Source organism: Pecten maximus, chromosome 10, assembly GCF_902652985.1.
Source record: "Pecten maximus chromosome 10, xPecMax1.1, whole genome shotgun sequence".
Lineage (NCBI taxonomy): Eukaryota > Metazoa > Mollusca > Bivalvia > Pectinida > Pectinidae > Pecten > Pecten maximus.
Genome location: NC_047024.1, coordinates 25,680,042 through 25,696,650, shown reverse-complemented (window position 1 = coordinate 25,696,650; position 16,609 = coordinate 25,680,042). Strand labels below are relative to the sequence as shown.

The 16,609-nt window shown below is 37.1% G+C and overlaps 1 protein-coding gene across 1 annotated transcript in view; it reads right to left on the bottom strand.

Annotated features, from left to right (window-relative positions):
* Positions 1–297: 297 nt before the first annotated feature.
* LOC117336009 (tRNA (guanine-N(7)-)-methyltransferase non-catalytic subunit wdr4-like) overlaps positions 298–16,609 on the bottom strand; it is a 151,600-nt gene continuing 135,288 nt past the window's right edge. The window contains exons 5-10 of the mRNA XM_033896330.1: positions 15,709–15,821; positions 12,477–12,534; positions 6,944–7,101; positions 6,310–6,499; positions 3,886–3,967; positions 298–2,279 (exon numbers count right to left, since the gene is read on the bottom strand). Of these exons, the coding sequence (XP_033752221.1) occupies positions 2,113–2,279; positions 3,886–3,967; positions 6,310–6,499; positions 6,944–7,101; positions 12,477–12,534; positions 15,709–15,821 (768 nt within the window). The 3' untranslated portion in view covers positions 298–2,112. The remainder of the gene's footprint in view (positions 2,280–3,885; positions 3,968–6,309; positions 6,500–6,943; positions 7,102–12,476; positions 12,535–15,708; positions 15,822–16,609) is intronic.

Sequence of the window (16,609 nt, the reverse complement as noted above, 5' to 3'; positions counted from 1 at the left end):
ATCTTAGATCGTTGTGACCTACATGTTTTACTATACATGCATATAAAATCGTTATGGCCTACATACTCTCCTGTAGCTTAGATCACTATGACCTATTTTCCTGTATCTTGGAGGTCACAACGATCTCCATGCTTTCCTGTATCTTAGATTAATGTTAATATTGCCTTCCAATTTGTTTCAACGTCTCCTAGATTTAAATTGTTTCATTCTAGTATAGATACTTCAATTAGGTCTTATTTATCTGTGTCAACCTATTTCATATCACTTTCAACTTGAAAAAACGACATACCAATTGTATTTGTTTTGGTAAAATATTTATTGCGTTTTATGTGTATATTTAACCAGTATACAAGTACATATGTGTATATGTCATCATGATAGAACTGTGCAACCTCTTTAACAAAGACTATGTGTTTGATATTGACATTTTCGAAACATTAAAACTACAATAATAAATTTGTCTTTGTTTTCATGGTAAATACTCAAATGTGATTGGTCGAAAAATTCTTTTCATTCTTCTATGAAAGAAATTCCGAGAATGGCGCGAAAAATGTGACGTCACAATACGACAAATGACGTTGCATATTGATTTGAGAAAAAGAATCCCATTTAAAACCAGTAAAATTGTACATAAAACATGTTTTAAATTAGAAAATCATTTTCAAAAATTAATTATAAGCGTTGATGTCAATTATTTTTTAGTTTCATCGGGGTAGGTAACAAATTTTGTTTGCAAACTCCTGTAAGAATCCGCGTAATTTGCAAACAAAATTTGTTTCATACCCCGATGAAACTAAAAAAAAATGACATCAATGCTTAAATGTTTATGACACAAAAATTATTAGGCATTAGCATCTTCAAAGGTTTGTCATCAAAATGAAACCGATTTAAAACAAATTGATAATTTTTGTCTATATTTTGCCAGTTTTATTGATTTTGAGTTAGAATGATGGTTTCCTTATTATATTGGTAATCTCTGTTGTTTTTAATGTTTATCATTATCACTGACTAGTTATTTGTATGATTACATCAAGTCAGATATACAAAATTCAAAATCCATTTCCTAAGGGGGCTAAAACAAGCCAAATAATCTTTAAAAACAGCAAAGAATGTCATCTTAATATACAGAAATGTGATAACAATATAATGATTAATTACATGTCCATTTTAATTGTCGACTCTATTAAAGACCCTTTCACCATTGATTCTGAAGGCCTGTGACCAGATGGATGGCAATACTGTTTTTTTTTTCCCAGGTTTTCAGTTAACTTATACAGCTATCAGACAACATCTCTCACATAAACCATGTCTCCTTAATCAAACGTAAATTATACATATTGACAAGATAAGTCATACTTCTGATTGGTGGTCATGCCTTCCACTGGTAACACAACCTTTCCCCACCTGTAATACAACCCAATGTAAACTCCCCAACAGCTGTGTTATATCACCTTCATTAATACTGTCACAGGTGTGTGAACAGATCGTGTTTATTTATTAAGTCCTACACCATGTGTCTTCACTCCCACATCATCTTATTATTAGATCATCAACTTAAAATAACCTTATATCTGAAAAATAACCCATTGCTTATATTCTTTTTATTATGGATCGCATAACTCATTTACCAGACACGACTTTTTTAAAGATCAAATTTTTTCAAAGATATTTTTTAGTCAAATGTGTAATATCTAAAAAAAAAAAAAAAAGGAAAAATAAAGCACAGTTAAATGACATTTCAAGCCAAAAAATACCAAATCTTAATAATTCATTTTTTCTTTACAAAATTTACCTCTGAAAGTAAGTAAAAAAATATTTCTTCTATTTCACAAAATTTCAAATGTCAATTCATAATACAATATTTAAGCACATTATCACAGCCTTAAAGATCTTATCTTCAAACGAGGCATATGACTTGCTAGAACATAACAGCTTATTTTGAAGATACTTTTTCTTGCAAGGACTTTTTTTTCCAAGACTAATTTATTTCCAAGACGTGCATGTTTTCAATTTTTTTAGGATATGATCATCCAACCAAGCATCTCTTGCCCAGATTTTTTTGTCCAAGAAAATAATTTCTGTGTTTTGAACTCCTACTAATTAGTTTGCTTATCAGCTTTGTTTCTGACATTTGTCGGCTGTTTCTGTCGATTCTGACTGGTCAGGTTTTCGTTTGATCCCACTGACTCGTTCCTGTTTTTTCTCTAGATAGTCCTTCATATTGTCGATCTTCACCTTTCTCAAACCCTCAGGTAGACTGGCGTTGACTCCGACAGACTCTGTGTGAACAGAATATAGGAAATAAACATTATCTACAGTATATCATAGAAATGTTTGTGTATTAAAACATTAACACTCATTTAACAGTGCAACAACATAGATAAGGGTCTGAAATGAGTTTTTATCTCAAGAGAGATTGATGAAATGGATCTTAAGAATGTTTCCTTTTACCAAGTATATGTCAGGTGTCATGGTCCCCAGACACTGGCACAGTGGCGGGTTCTAATCCCTTCCACTCGCTCAAACTGTAACACCCTCAATGTCAGAGTGTTAACTTAATTCAAAAATGAAAATTTTGTAACGTGTTTCATTAATTTCACTTAAGCATTGATGTCATTTTTTTTTAGTTTCATCGGGGTATGAAACAAAATTTGTTACAATTTGTTTCATACCCCGATGAAACTAAACAAAAATTGACATCAACGCTTATAATTAATTTTTGAAAATGATTTTCTAATTTAAAACATGTTTTATGTACAATTTTACTGGTTTTAAATGGGATTCTTTTTCTCAAATCAATACGCAACGTCAATTGTCGTATTGTGACGTCACATTTTTCGCGCCATTCTCGGATTTTCTTTCATAGAAGAATGAAAAGAATTTTTCGACCAATCACATTTGAGTATTTACCATGAAATCAAAGAAAAATTAATTATTTGAAATGGAAAGGAAAGTAAGATTGAGTTTATCACATATTTACTATATGTCAGGCAATATCTGGAAATAACATTTAGTAAAACTGTTTTTTATATTATTTTTTTTCCCCCATTTTTGTGATGTCACAATGCAATGTGGGACTCGGTGAGGTTATGACACTACAATTAAAACAATGGAAACCTACAGCCAATCACAGCACTGATAGATGTGTTGGGTGTTACTACACTAATAACATAGTGTTAGGTGATTATTATGTCTATATAGTTTAACAGTTTTTTTTCTTTATAATGTACAACAGTTCAACCTATAAATATTAGGAGGCCCACAGGGGAGATAACTCTGACAAGCTGTACTCAAATGAATGTCTGACATTCGATTGGAAATCTTTTTCTCAAGAGTTAACATTTGATGATTATTTCATATAACATAAAAAGAGACTTGTGATATTACAGATGTTGAGATCCAAGGTGATTACAGTCAAATTTGCTAAAGGGGGCAGAGAAAACTACCTTTATGAGCAGGGGCCTTAATAGAAAGGTTCATATACAATAAGTTATGTACACTTGGAGCCAAACTAGGTGGCCTTTTTAGACAGTCTTAAGTATATACATTTGACCTTTAAAGACAGGTTTTGGTTACACACAGGTGCCATTTATAGACAAGTTTTTATAATATACAGAAATTACCTTGATAAAAAGGTTTTTGTTAGATACAGGCAGCCTTTACAGACAGGATTTTCTTATCTATAGGTGACCTTTCTACACAGGTTTTGTCAGATGTACATGAATGTGGTCTTTATAGACAGGTTTTTGTTAGATACAGGTGACCTTTATAGACAGACTTTTATTACATGCAGATGACCCGACCTCAATACACAGGTTTTTCTCACATGTCACTGTATATGTAGGTGGCCTTTATAGACAGGTCAGACTGTATATCTAACCTTACCTTTGAAGAAATCCCAGTTAGAATTGATGGCCCCCAGCAGACAACTGGCCTTGGATGTTCCCTCTGTGTTCAGGATCTTCAACTGGAAAAACAGAGGTTTACTAAGTATTTCTGTTTTCATTTTTTTTTTGTTCAATTTAGCATGAATGGATGATATATGTTCTCACTGAGAATACTTTTACTGGTAATCCTAAGACAATTTACACAGAATAACACCACATTATATTTCTATAAATATCATACATTTGCATTTATTATTTTATTATAAAAGATTTTTTTTTTTTTTTCGAATTTGTTGATTTACATTCTCAAACTTTGTTTTCATTAAATTGTTTACCTATAAAACATTTTACCATTGACTAATTAATAAATATCTGATTTTCAAATTTGTCAGATGTCATTTGTTTATGTTCGGAATTTCGTTTGAATTTGTAGAAAACAACACAATTTAGCAAATCTGACCCCATGACCTTGAAAGTAGATCAAAGTCATTCCTTTGAACAAACTGGGCATGATGTAGCCCTTCGTTCCAGCATGCTGCAGGCCCAATAACTAATCTCTAGGCCTCTTGGTTAAACGAGAAGTTTTTTAAATGGAAAAGTTGACGAGAGACAGAGGGACAAGGGATGTTATGCCGCAACATGGCATAAGCTCACTTGCCCTATAAGCAGGTGAGCTAATATTATTGTAAAATGCATATGAAACATATTTTAAAATTCCAAATGGAAAAACGATTGCCATGGTAACAAGAACGAGATGTTTCTTATCTATATTAACTGATTCGTTTATACAAATTATTATGGCAGTTGTAAAGCCTCATCTAAAGACCTTGTTTAATTGTTTACAATATACTGACATCAAACAAAATTTACCTGAACTTGAACTTTTGCACTGAAGAGGCGTTAATTGCCAAGCAACACTAAACTGACACATTTTCTCGCTTTTTCATAATGATTTACAGTGGTGTTATTTGTTTCTATCTCAAAACCTCCCCGGTAGTCACATTTATTTCATAAATATTGATTTTGAGTGACGATGAGATAATTTAGAGTGCAAATTTAATGTTGATGTGTCCATATCGGAAATCTTCAGTGTTTCTAACATCACAATGTGGCATAATTAACCAAACAATGGTTTGTCTGTAAAATTGTAACACATTAAAATTGTAATTTATCATTTGTTATTAATTTTCAGACTTACTTTATTAAGTAGAACAATTTTTACCTTTTCCTACAAGTTGTTAAGTTTTATTATGGTAGAAAAATACAGCCGTTGTAATCATTGTTGTCATAACATCCAATCACGGTGCATTCGTGAATGCACCGACACAGTGAAGAGTAAAGCCTTCTGTAAAACTTCCTGTTTTTACACAACAGTACAATCATGGCAGATATTGTTTGATGTAATTTTACATTATCTCATCAATTAAATATAAAACTCTCACAAACATTGAAATACACACAAAAAAACAGCCTTCGTGTCAGGCAGTGCATTTACAACTGACAGAAAATGAAAAGAATTTTACTTCACCCAACTGTATCATTTGCGGAAATGTATTTTTTATACTGTGAGAGAAACAGATTGGGGTATAACATGAACCCACAGGTCACCCTTGACATAATAGCATAAAGCATAACTACCCCTGACAAAATAGCATATGGCATATCTACCCCTGACATAATAGCATAAAGCATAACTACCCCTGACATAATAGCATAAAGCACAACTACCCTTGACATAATAGCATATGGCATAACTACCCCTGACATAATAACATAAAGCATAACTACCCTTGACATAATAGCATAAAGCATAACTACCCCTGACATAATAACATAAAGCATAACTACCCCTGACATAATAGCATAAAGCATAACTACCCCCGACATAAAAGCATAAAGCATAACTACCCCTGACATAATAGCATAAAGCATAACTACCCCTGACATAATAACATAAAGCATAACTACCCCTGACATAATAACATAAAGCATAACTACCCTTGACATAATAGCATAAAGCATAACTACCCCTGACATAATAGCATAAAGCATAACTACCCCTGACATAATAGCATATGGCATATCTACCCCTGACATAATAGCATAAAGCATAACTACCCCTGACATAATAGCATAAAGCACAACTACCCTTGACATAATAGCATAAAGCATAACTACCCCTGACATAATAGCATAAAGCATAACTACCCCTGACATAATAGCATAAAGCATAACTACCCCTGACATGTTGACATAAAGCATAACTACCACTGACATGTTGACATAAAGCATACAAACCACTGACATGTTGACATACAACATAACTACCCTTGACATGTTGATATAAAGCATAAAAACCATTGACATGTTGGCATATATCATAATTCTTGCTGACTTGTTGACATAATTATAATTTCCCTACCATATTATCATCCTTGCTCCATTCATACACCTTGGCCAAGTGACTTTCAATGGGTTGCAGGACCCAAAGCTGATGATCGTTGTCAAAACAGATATCCCATGGTTCCTCACTTGTTGTTATGGTAACAGACTTTGTCAATGAAACCCCCGACTCAGAATACTCCAGCTTGAACACATACACTCGACTACATCTACAAAAACAGGAAAAAAATACATAAGAAATTATAATGAAGCAATTATCATGCTTGTGCATTTAAGTCTCTGAAATGAGATATTATTACAATAGTATATAAATAAGTTTTGAATGGATGTTGTTTGGATGGACAGATGAGATGGAGGGAGGGAAAGAGAGATGGGAGGAATTGAAGGGCTAAAAAGCTTGTGAAATTTTTAAGGTATATGAAATTTGGTTCCCGCTTAATGTTATTTACATATACTGTGCTTTTTGGTGTCACAAAGTCAGACATTGTTATTACAGAGGGGTTCTAATGTAATAGGTCAGAGAGTCTTAGTTTTGCAATAAAACAATATCAGTACAGCAATTTAATCCAGACATTTTGGTGTGATAATAGAAATATCATCTGTTACTAGAATTTATGTCAAATTGATCTTCTTAGATTCCAAACACATCTTACCCATAACAAATAGCGGCCAGTACACCACTGCCTTGGTCATAGGACAGCTTTTTCACTCCAAAGTCACCGTGATCTTGCGATGACCTCTGACTTTCATCATTACAAATGGCCTCCGTACATTTCTCCCCATTCAAGGTCCACACAATTATCTCCCCTTCCTGGAAAATACAACAAACACCAAACATCAGATTATGTTGTTCAGCCTGACGAGCTCAGTGTTCTACATGTCTACATTATTGGTATAGTTTTGTATAGAAAAATTAACAGTCTGTCCCCTAAACCACAGACTGTATAGTGGGACAATCTGTCCCTAAAACACTGACTGAATAGTGAGACAATCTGTCCCCTAAAACACTGACTGAATAGTGAGACAATCTGTCCCTAAAACACGGACTGGATAGTGGGACAGTCTGTCCCCTAAAACACTGACTGGATAGTGGGACAATCTGTCCCCTAAAACACTGACTGGATAGTGGGACAGTCTGTCCCCTAAAACACTGACTGGATAGTGGGACAATCTGTCCCCTAAAACACTGACTGGATAGTGGGACAGTCTGTCCCCTAAAACACTGACTGGATAGTGGGACAGTCTGTCCCCTAAAACACTGACTGGATAGTGGGACAATCTGTCCCCTAAAACACTGACTGGATAGTTGGACAATCTGTCCCCTAAAACATGGACAGGATAGTGGGACAATATGTCCCCTACACACTGACAGGATAGTGGGACAATCTGTCCACTTAACACTGACAGGATAGTGGGACAATATGTCCCCTAAACACTGACAGGATAGTGGGACAATCTGTCCCCTAAAACACTGACTGGATAGTGGGACAATCTGTCCCCTAAAACACTGACTGGATAGTGGGACAATCTGTCCCCTAAAACATGGACTGGATAGTGGGACAATCTGTCCCCTAAAACACTGACTGGATAGTGGGACAATCTGTCCCTAAATCACTGACTGGATTGTGGGACAGTCTGTCCCCTAAAACACTGACTGGATAGTGGGACAATCTGTCCCTAAAACACTGAATATGGGAACAATCTGTCCCTAAAACACTGACTGGATTGTGGGACAGTCTGTCCCCTGAAACACTGACTGGATAGTGGGACAGTCTGTCCCCTAAAACACTGACTGGATAGTTGGACAATCTGTCCCATAAAACACGGACTGGATAGTGGGACAATCTGTCCCATAAAACACGGACTGGATAGTGGGACAATCTGTCCCCTAAAACACGGACTGGATTGTGGGACAGTCTGTCCCCTAAAACACTGACTGGATAGTGGGACAATCTGTCCCATAAAACACGGACTGGATAGTGGGACAATCTGTCCCATAAAACACGGACTGGATAGTGAGACAATCTGTCCCCTAAAACACTGACAGGATATATAGTGAGACAATCTGTCCCCTAAAACACTGACTGAATAGTGGGACAGTCTGTCCCCTAAAACACTGACAGGATATATAGTGAGACAATCTGTCCCCTAAAACACTGACTGGATAGTGGGACAGTCTGTCCCCTAAAACACTGACAGGATATATAGTGAGACAATCTGTCCCCTAAAACACTGACTGGATAGTTGGACAGTCTGTCCCCTAAAATACTGACTGGATAGTGGGACAATCTGTCCCCTAAAACACTGACTGGATAGTGGGACAATCTGTCCCATAAAACACGGACTGGATAGTTGGACAATCTGTCCCTAAAACACTGACTGGATATATAGTGAGACAATCTGTCCCCTAAAACACTGACTGGATAGTGGGACAGTCTGTCCCCTAAAACACTGACTGGATAGTGGGACAATCTGTCCCTAAAACACTGACTGGATATATAGTGAGACAATCTGTCCCCTAAAACACTGACTGGATTGTGGGACAGTCTGTCCCCTAAAACACTGACTGGATAGTGGGACAATCTCTCCCCTAAAACACTGACTGGATAGTGGGACAATCTGTCCCTAAAACACTGACTGGATTGTGGGACAGTCTGTTCCCTAAAACACTGACTGAATAGTGAGACAATCTGTCCCTAAAACACTGACTGGATAGTGGGACAATCTGTCCCTAAAACACTGATTGAATAGTGAGACAATCTGTCCCTAAAACACTGACTGAATAGTGAGACAATCTGTCCCTAAAACACTGACTGAATAGTGAGACAATCTGTCCCTAAAACACGGACTGGATAGTGGGACAGTCTGTCCCCTAAAACACTGACTGAATAGTGAGACAATCTGTCCCTAAAACACTGACTGAATAGTGAGACAATCTGTCCCTAAAACACGGACTGGATAGTGGGACAGTCTGTCCCCTAAAACACTGACTGGATAGTGGGACAATCTGTCCCCTAAAACACTGACTGGATTAAAAGTTGGACAATCTGTCCCCTAAAACACGGACTGGATAGTGGGACAGTCTGTCCCCTAAAACACTGACTGGATAGTGGGACAATCTGTCCCCTAAAACACTGACTGGATAGCTGGACAATCTGTCCCCTAAAACATGGACTGGATAGTGGGACAGTCTGTCCCCTAAAACACTGACTGGATAGTGGGACAATCTGTCCCCTAAAACACTGACTGGATAGTTGGACAGTCTGTCCCCTAAAACACTGACTGGATAGTGGGACAATCTGTCCCCTAAAACACAGACTGGATAGTGGGACAGTCTGTCCCTAAAACACTGACTGTATAGTGAGACAATCTGTCCCCTAAAACACTGACTGAATATTGAGACAATCTGTCCCCTAAAACACTGACTGGATAGTGAGACAATCTGTCCCCTAAAACAGTGACTGAATAGTGAGACAATCTGTCCCCTAAAACACTGACTGGATAGTAAGACAATCTGTCCCCTAAAACACTGACTGGATAGTGGGAAAATCTGTCCCCTAAAACACTGACAGGATAGTAAGACAATCTGTCCCCTAAAACACTGACTGGATAGTGAGACAATCTGTCCCCTAAAACACTGACTGGATTGTGGGACAGTCTGTCCCCTAAAACACTGACTGGATAGTGAGACAATCTGTCCCCTAAAACACTGACTGGATAGTGGGACAATCTGTCTCCTAAAATGGTGAGAAATCCTATTTTAGAGGCTAGAACACGAGATTAAAATGGATCAACTCTAAATAATATACATGTTCTTGCTCTTAGAACTTGCAAAAGAGATAATTTCTTGTTTTTAAAACAATTTATTCGAGAGTATGACCTTATTTTCATTTTAAGATGCATCCTTTCATCAATAGAATGTAATGTATGTAGCTATAACAGGGGTATGTGATCATAAGGAATACAGTGAGGTAAAGGAATGCATCATAATAAAATATTTCTTTCTTTAAAAAAAAAAAAAATTCTGTATCAAATCAACACTCCAATCAGATCCCCCATCTATTTTAAAACAAATTGTTAAGAATTTGAAAACTTCAATTAATAAATGATAAAAAAAAAAAAAATAATAATTTCAAATATCCTATATCTAAAGAAAAATATAACAATAGATTTAAGTGCAAATTAGCAAATATATTTAAAATCAATAACAGCAAAGTAGGATTAACAAAAGGTAAACCTCTGCATCATATTTCTTTTTCTTCATAATTTGTCAATCTGGCGACATATTGATTCGTCTTCAGCATGTAATCGGACAACTCATAATTAGCATAGATACATTGAAATGATCACCCAAAACCATACAAACAAATCTGGTGACAGCTTTCTCAGTGGTCGGAGATAAAAATATAAACACCATTTATCTCCCATTGATTTCCAATCCGTAATTTGTATACAATACACACTGACAGCCACAGGGCTAACCGACTAGGGTAAATAAATGTGATTGTCACTTAAATGAATAGTTTTAATTACAGAAGTATGAAATGTAACCTACCAGAATAACGGGGAGTGTACGTCTAGATTGACAATGTATGTCAGATAGATGTGATATAGAGAGAGACAACCCATCTGTTAAACACTGCAATTCACAGAAAACCCCGTCATTGAAAGGTTTTCTATTGTAAAACAAATTGATTTAAACTAATCGATAAGTTTGAAATATTTCCAGGTTATTTTACCGAACACGAGGTTTGTCTAACAATAGGTAGATTTTATTACCGTGAGTCTCCAATTGTCGGCCAAATTAACCTTCTAGACACAAACAGATATATCATCTGCCATTCAGAAAGACAAGCCGCAATGTCGAGATCAATTTTTCCTAGAATTAGCCATCATTTGATCGCTCTATTAAATTATAAAGTAGTTTAACATGACAATAAACGACTGAACGGTAATAAAGGATGAGACGACTGTTACGACGGCAGTAACTCTCGTTACTAATCACCGTCATCAGACAATTAACGAGTAAACACAAATCTACATTACAATGGTCAAACTTTAAATCGTCATATTCAAATTCAAGAAGCGTGTAATGACAGAATAAATCAACCAATGGCAGATTGCATTTGTTTGTGAAAAAGCCAACATTTTTTTTTATAAAGAGATCCGTTGAGAAAACACTACACGCTAATATCAAAAATGCAGCATCAGATAGCAGCCTTTTCAGGGTCGTTTTTTATCATTTGTTTTCAAATATTTTTATTGTCCCAATCAACACAGTGACAAGGCTAAGCTCTACTGTTAATGTAAAACCTTGATGTGTGAGAGTGCTGTAAATGTATTAATGTAAATATAAGCACAATGTCGAACAGAGATTGTAAATATAATTTCATAACATAACTGACCTGTTCAGCCATGTAATATGACAATGTCAGAAATATCATCAGACAATATAACACCATTGTGATGTCATCAATTATTTATGACATCACAATTAATATGATGTCATACGATTGTCACTGCATGGAGAGAAACATGTACATACTGTCCGATTCAAAACTTGCCTGTGATCATAGATATTAAAGAGATTTCACCTACATTCTCATAAATATGAATCATGTGATTAACAGAATCTTCAACTTTGTCATATGGAATTTATCAAACTCGTTAAATAATTTGATATGCCAGGAACCTTCATTCATTAAATAAATTACATGTGACATAGCCACCCATGTAAGATCATTTGTAAGGGAAATCTTTCGTTGACAGTATTGTATGTTTGTTTGTTTGCTGGTTTTATTGCCTGTGAACTGCCAGAGTCACTTTGATGAGGGGTCACATTGTAGTAGTTGGTGACTACCTCACTGTACAACATACAGGTGGCCTGTCATATGCCATCAAGAGCAATTTGGGTACAGTGTCTTCCTTAAGGACACAAACATGACAGCACAGACCAGCCTGTTTCTTAGCTTCTCAAGAAACAGAAACTGATGCGGGTAAGGAGCGTCTAACCTCGCACCTCGGACCTTCACCTGTGGTTATGTGGCCGTCATTCTAACCAACAGTATGGCCAATGCAATAATATTGATGTAAAGATGAATACAATTTTGGTTGTAATTATTTTCATATTTGTAAACAGCTTATTGACTGTCACATCAACAAATAAATCTCCTCCATTGTACCCACCCCTCCTCCGGATATCAGCAGGTTGTTTTCTTTCACATACACAAGATTGGTAACATATCTGAAATCAATAAGATGCTGTTTTTAAAAATTAATATATCTTAAGACAACAAAATATTATTATTATTTTTTTAATCTCAATATACATATCCATAACAACAGGCTAATGGGCAGTAACAGTCACCTGAGTTATGAAATAATTCAGTTAATTTGACCCTTTTTGGCCCCTATGAAGAATATTTAATTCTACTGTCTTTGGGTCTTAAGATGTATTTAAGACATTTTTTCAAATTTCAGTTAATTTGACCCTTTTTGGCCTCATACATCAGCCCCTGGGGGTCAGTCAGGGCCAACATGTGCACACCATCAAACTGTCATTCCAATCTGCTGATTCTAACCAAGTTAGAATGAATTCCAATAGAAATTTAACAAACGATAATCAAAAATATGATTTCCTTACATAAAACTACAGTAAAGTTTACCCCCTCCCCAGGGGCAAACATGACACCTAAGGGTCAAGAGATTCACAATTTTGGTAAAGCACCTTAAGACCCTTCAATCTATGAAGAACATTTGATTCTACCTTATTTGGGTCTTGAGAAGAAGTTTTTTGAAATTTCAGTTGATCTGACCCTTTTTGGCCCCACCGACCAGCCTTTGGTGGTCAGTCAGTGCCAACATGGACATACATGTGCCATCAAACTGTCATCCTATGCTAAAAATGTTAACCAAGTTAGAATGCATTCCAATAGAAATGAAACAAATCATAGCCAAAAATGTGAGTTCCCAATATAAACTATAGTAAAGTTTACACCTTCCCCAGGGGCAAACATGAGACCCAAGGGTAATGAAATTCACAATTTTGGTAAAGCACCTTAAGACCCTTCAATCTATGAAGAGTAACTGATTCTACCTTATTTGGGTCTTGAGAAGAAGATTTTTAAAATTTCAGTCAATTTGACCCCTTTTGGCCCCATCCCTTAGTCCTTTGGAGGGTTGGGAACATGAAATTCACAATTTTTGTTGACTGTTAGCCATGGAAGGTTTCTACAAAATTTCATTGAGAAGATTGAAGTCGAAGATGTGAATTATTTATGGACGGACGACAGACAAAAAGTGATAAGATTAGGTCACTTGAGACTTTGTCTCAGTTGACCTAGAAATAAGAGATTTCTTCATCCACCATCAAATGATACAACAGAATACTCACCCTTTATGTCCCAGACAGAATACTCACCCTTTATGTCCCAGACAGACAGAATACTCACCCTTTGTGTCCCAGACACACAGAATACTCACCCTCTATGTCCCAACACACAGAAACCTCACCTCTATGTCCCAGACAGAATACTCACCCTTTATGTCCTAGACAGAATACTAACCCTTTATGTCCCAGACAGACAGAATACTCACCCTTTATGTCCTAGACAGAATACTAACCCTTTATGTCCCAGACAGACAGAATACTCACCCTTTATGTCCCAGACAGAATACACACCCTTTATGTCCTAGACAGAATACTAACCATTTATGTCCCAGACAGACAGAATACTCACCCTTTATGTCCCAGACAGACAGAATACTCACCCTTTAAGTCCCAGACAGACAGAATACTCACCCTTTATGTCCTAGACAGAATACTCACCTTTTATGTCCCAGACAGACAGAATACTCACCCTTTATGTCCCAGACAGACAGAATACTCACCCTTTATGTCCCAGACAGAATACTCACCCTTTATGTCCTAGACAGACAGAATACTCACCCTTTGTGTCCCAGACACACAGAATACTAACCCTCTATGTCCCAACACACAGAAACCTCACCCTCTATGTCCCAGACAGAATACTCACCCTTTATGTCCCAGACAGAATACTCACCCTTTATGTCCCAGACAGAATACTCACCCTTTCTGTCCTAGACAGAATACTCACCCTTTATGTCCTAGACAGACAGAATACTCACCCTTTGTGTCCCAGACAGAATACTCACCCTTTATGTCCCAGACACACAGAATACTCACCCTCTATGTCCCAACACACAGAATACTCACCCTCTATGTCCCAGACAGAATACTCACCCTCTATGTCCCAGACAGAATACTCACCCTTTATGTCCCAGACAGACAGAATACTCACCCTTTATGTCCCAGACAGACAGAATACACACCCTTTATGTCCCAGACAGACAGAATACTCACCCTTTATGTCCCAGACAGAATACTCACCCTTTATGTCCCTGACCAAATACTCACCCTTCATGTCCCAGACAGAATACTCGCCCTTTATGTCCCAGACAGAATACTCACCCTTTATGTCCCAGACAAAATACACACCCTTTATGTCCCAGACAGAATAATCACCCTTCATGTCCCAGACAGAATACTCACCCTTTATGTCCCAGACAGACAGAATACTCACCCTTTATGTCCCAGACAGAATACTCACCCTTTATGTCCCAGACAGAATACTCACCCTCTATGTCCCAGACAGAATACTCACCCTTTATGTCCCAGACAGAATACTCACCCTTTATGTCCCAGACAGACAGAATACTCACCCTTTATGTCCCAGACAGACAGAATACTCACCCTTTATGTCCCAGACAGACAGAATACTCACCCTTTATGTCCCAGACAGACAGAATACTCACCCTTTATGTCCCAGACAGACAGAATACTCACCCTTTATGTCCCAGACAGAATACTCACCCTTTATGTCCCAGACAGAATACTCACCCTTTATGTCCCAGACAGAATACTCACCCTCTATGTCCCGGACAGAATACTCACCCTTTCTGTCCCAGACAGACAGAATACTCACCCTTTATGTCCTAGACAGACAGAATACTCACCATTTATGTCCTAGACAGACAGAATACTCACCATTTATGTCCTAGACAGACAGAATACTCACCTTTTATGTCCTAGACAGACAGAATACTCACCCTTTATGTCCCAGACAGAATATTCACCCTTTATGCCCCAGACAGACAGAATACTCACCCTTTGTGTCCCAGACACACAGAATACTCACCCTCTATGTCCCAACACACAGAAACCTCACCCTCTATGTCCCAGACAGAATACTCACCCTTTATGTCCCAGACAGACAGAATACACACCCTTTATGTCCTAGACAGAATACTCACCCTTTATGTCCCAGACAGACAGAATACTCACCCTTTATGTCCCAGACAGAATACTCACCCTTTATGTCCCAGACAGAATACTCACCCTTTATGTCCCAGACAGAAGGTATGGATGTTGTAGGAGTTGGGATAATGGCTGACTCTGATTTTCTCATCACGATCACAAGTCACAATGTACTGGTCATCTTGAGTCAATACCTGTAAGAACAGGTAAAAGTCATTGTATCTTCTTTTTAAATATAGAGAATGTCATTTTGGAAAAGAAAAAAAACTACAATGCAGATGCCATTATTCAGTTTTTGTTCAATATATTCTATTTTCTCACATTATTGACCAAAGAGAAAAGAAGTGTATGTCTTTGACCCTTCAGAAATCCTTAATAACCTGGGTCGTGACCAGATGGGGTGTCCTGCTGGGAACCTTTGGCTGTATGCTTCAGTGAGGTAGCACTATAAGGTCGACATCAGTTTCACACTATCAAAAGGAGACAAACTTATCACAGCCTCCCAAAACACAAACCCGACATGCATGCAGAGAAGGCCATCCTTAAATGATGAGAGCTGTTGGTAGGATGTTAACCAGACCAAATCCAAAGGTAGCTGAACAAGTATTGGAGATAGGGGAGAGAAAGTTGATGTTAGACTTCTTAGCACTGGAGTCAGGTCACAGTACTGTTAAGATAATATTGAACTACATCCCAAATATGGACTCACTATGCATTTGACAAATTTATATACATGTATATAAATGGTTGTGATCAAAAGGTTCAAAGCTTTCTTTCTTTGACACAGAACAAGGGGAACCTACATATGAAACTTGAGAATTATCCCTTTAGTACTTTCAAGAAATAGCGATAAGAATCTCCAATTCTCAAAATATGAATTGGCAGCCTATTGGCCATTTTGTTTTCCTGATCAAAAATCAAAACTGAATTGGCTCAACTAGGGACAAAGGGGAACCTACAGGTGATGTCTAAGACATATCCA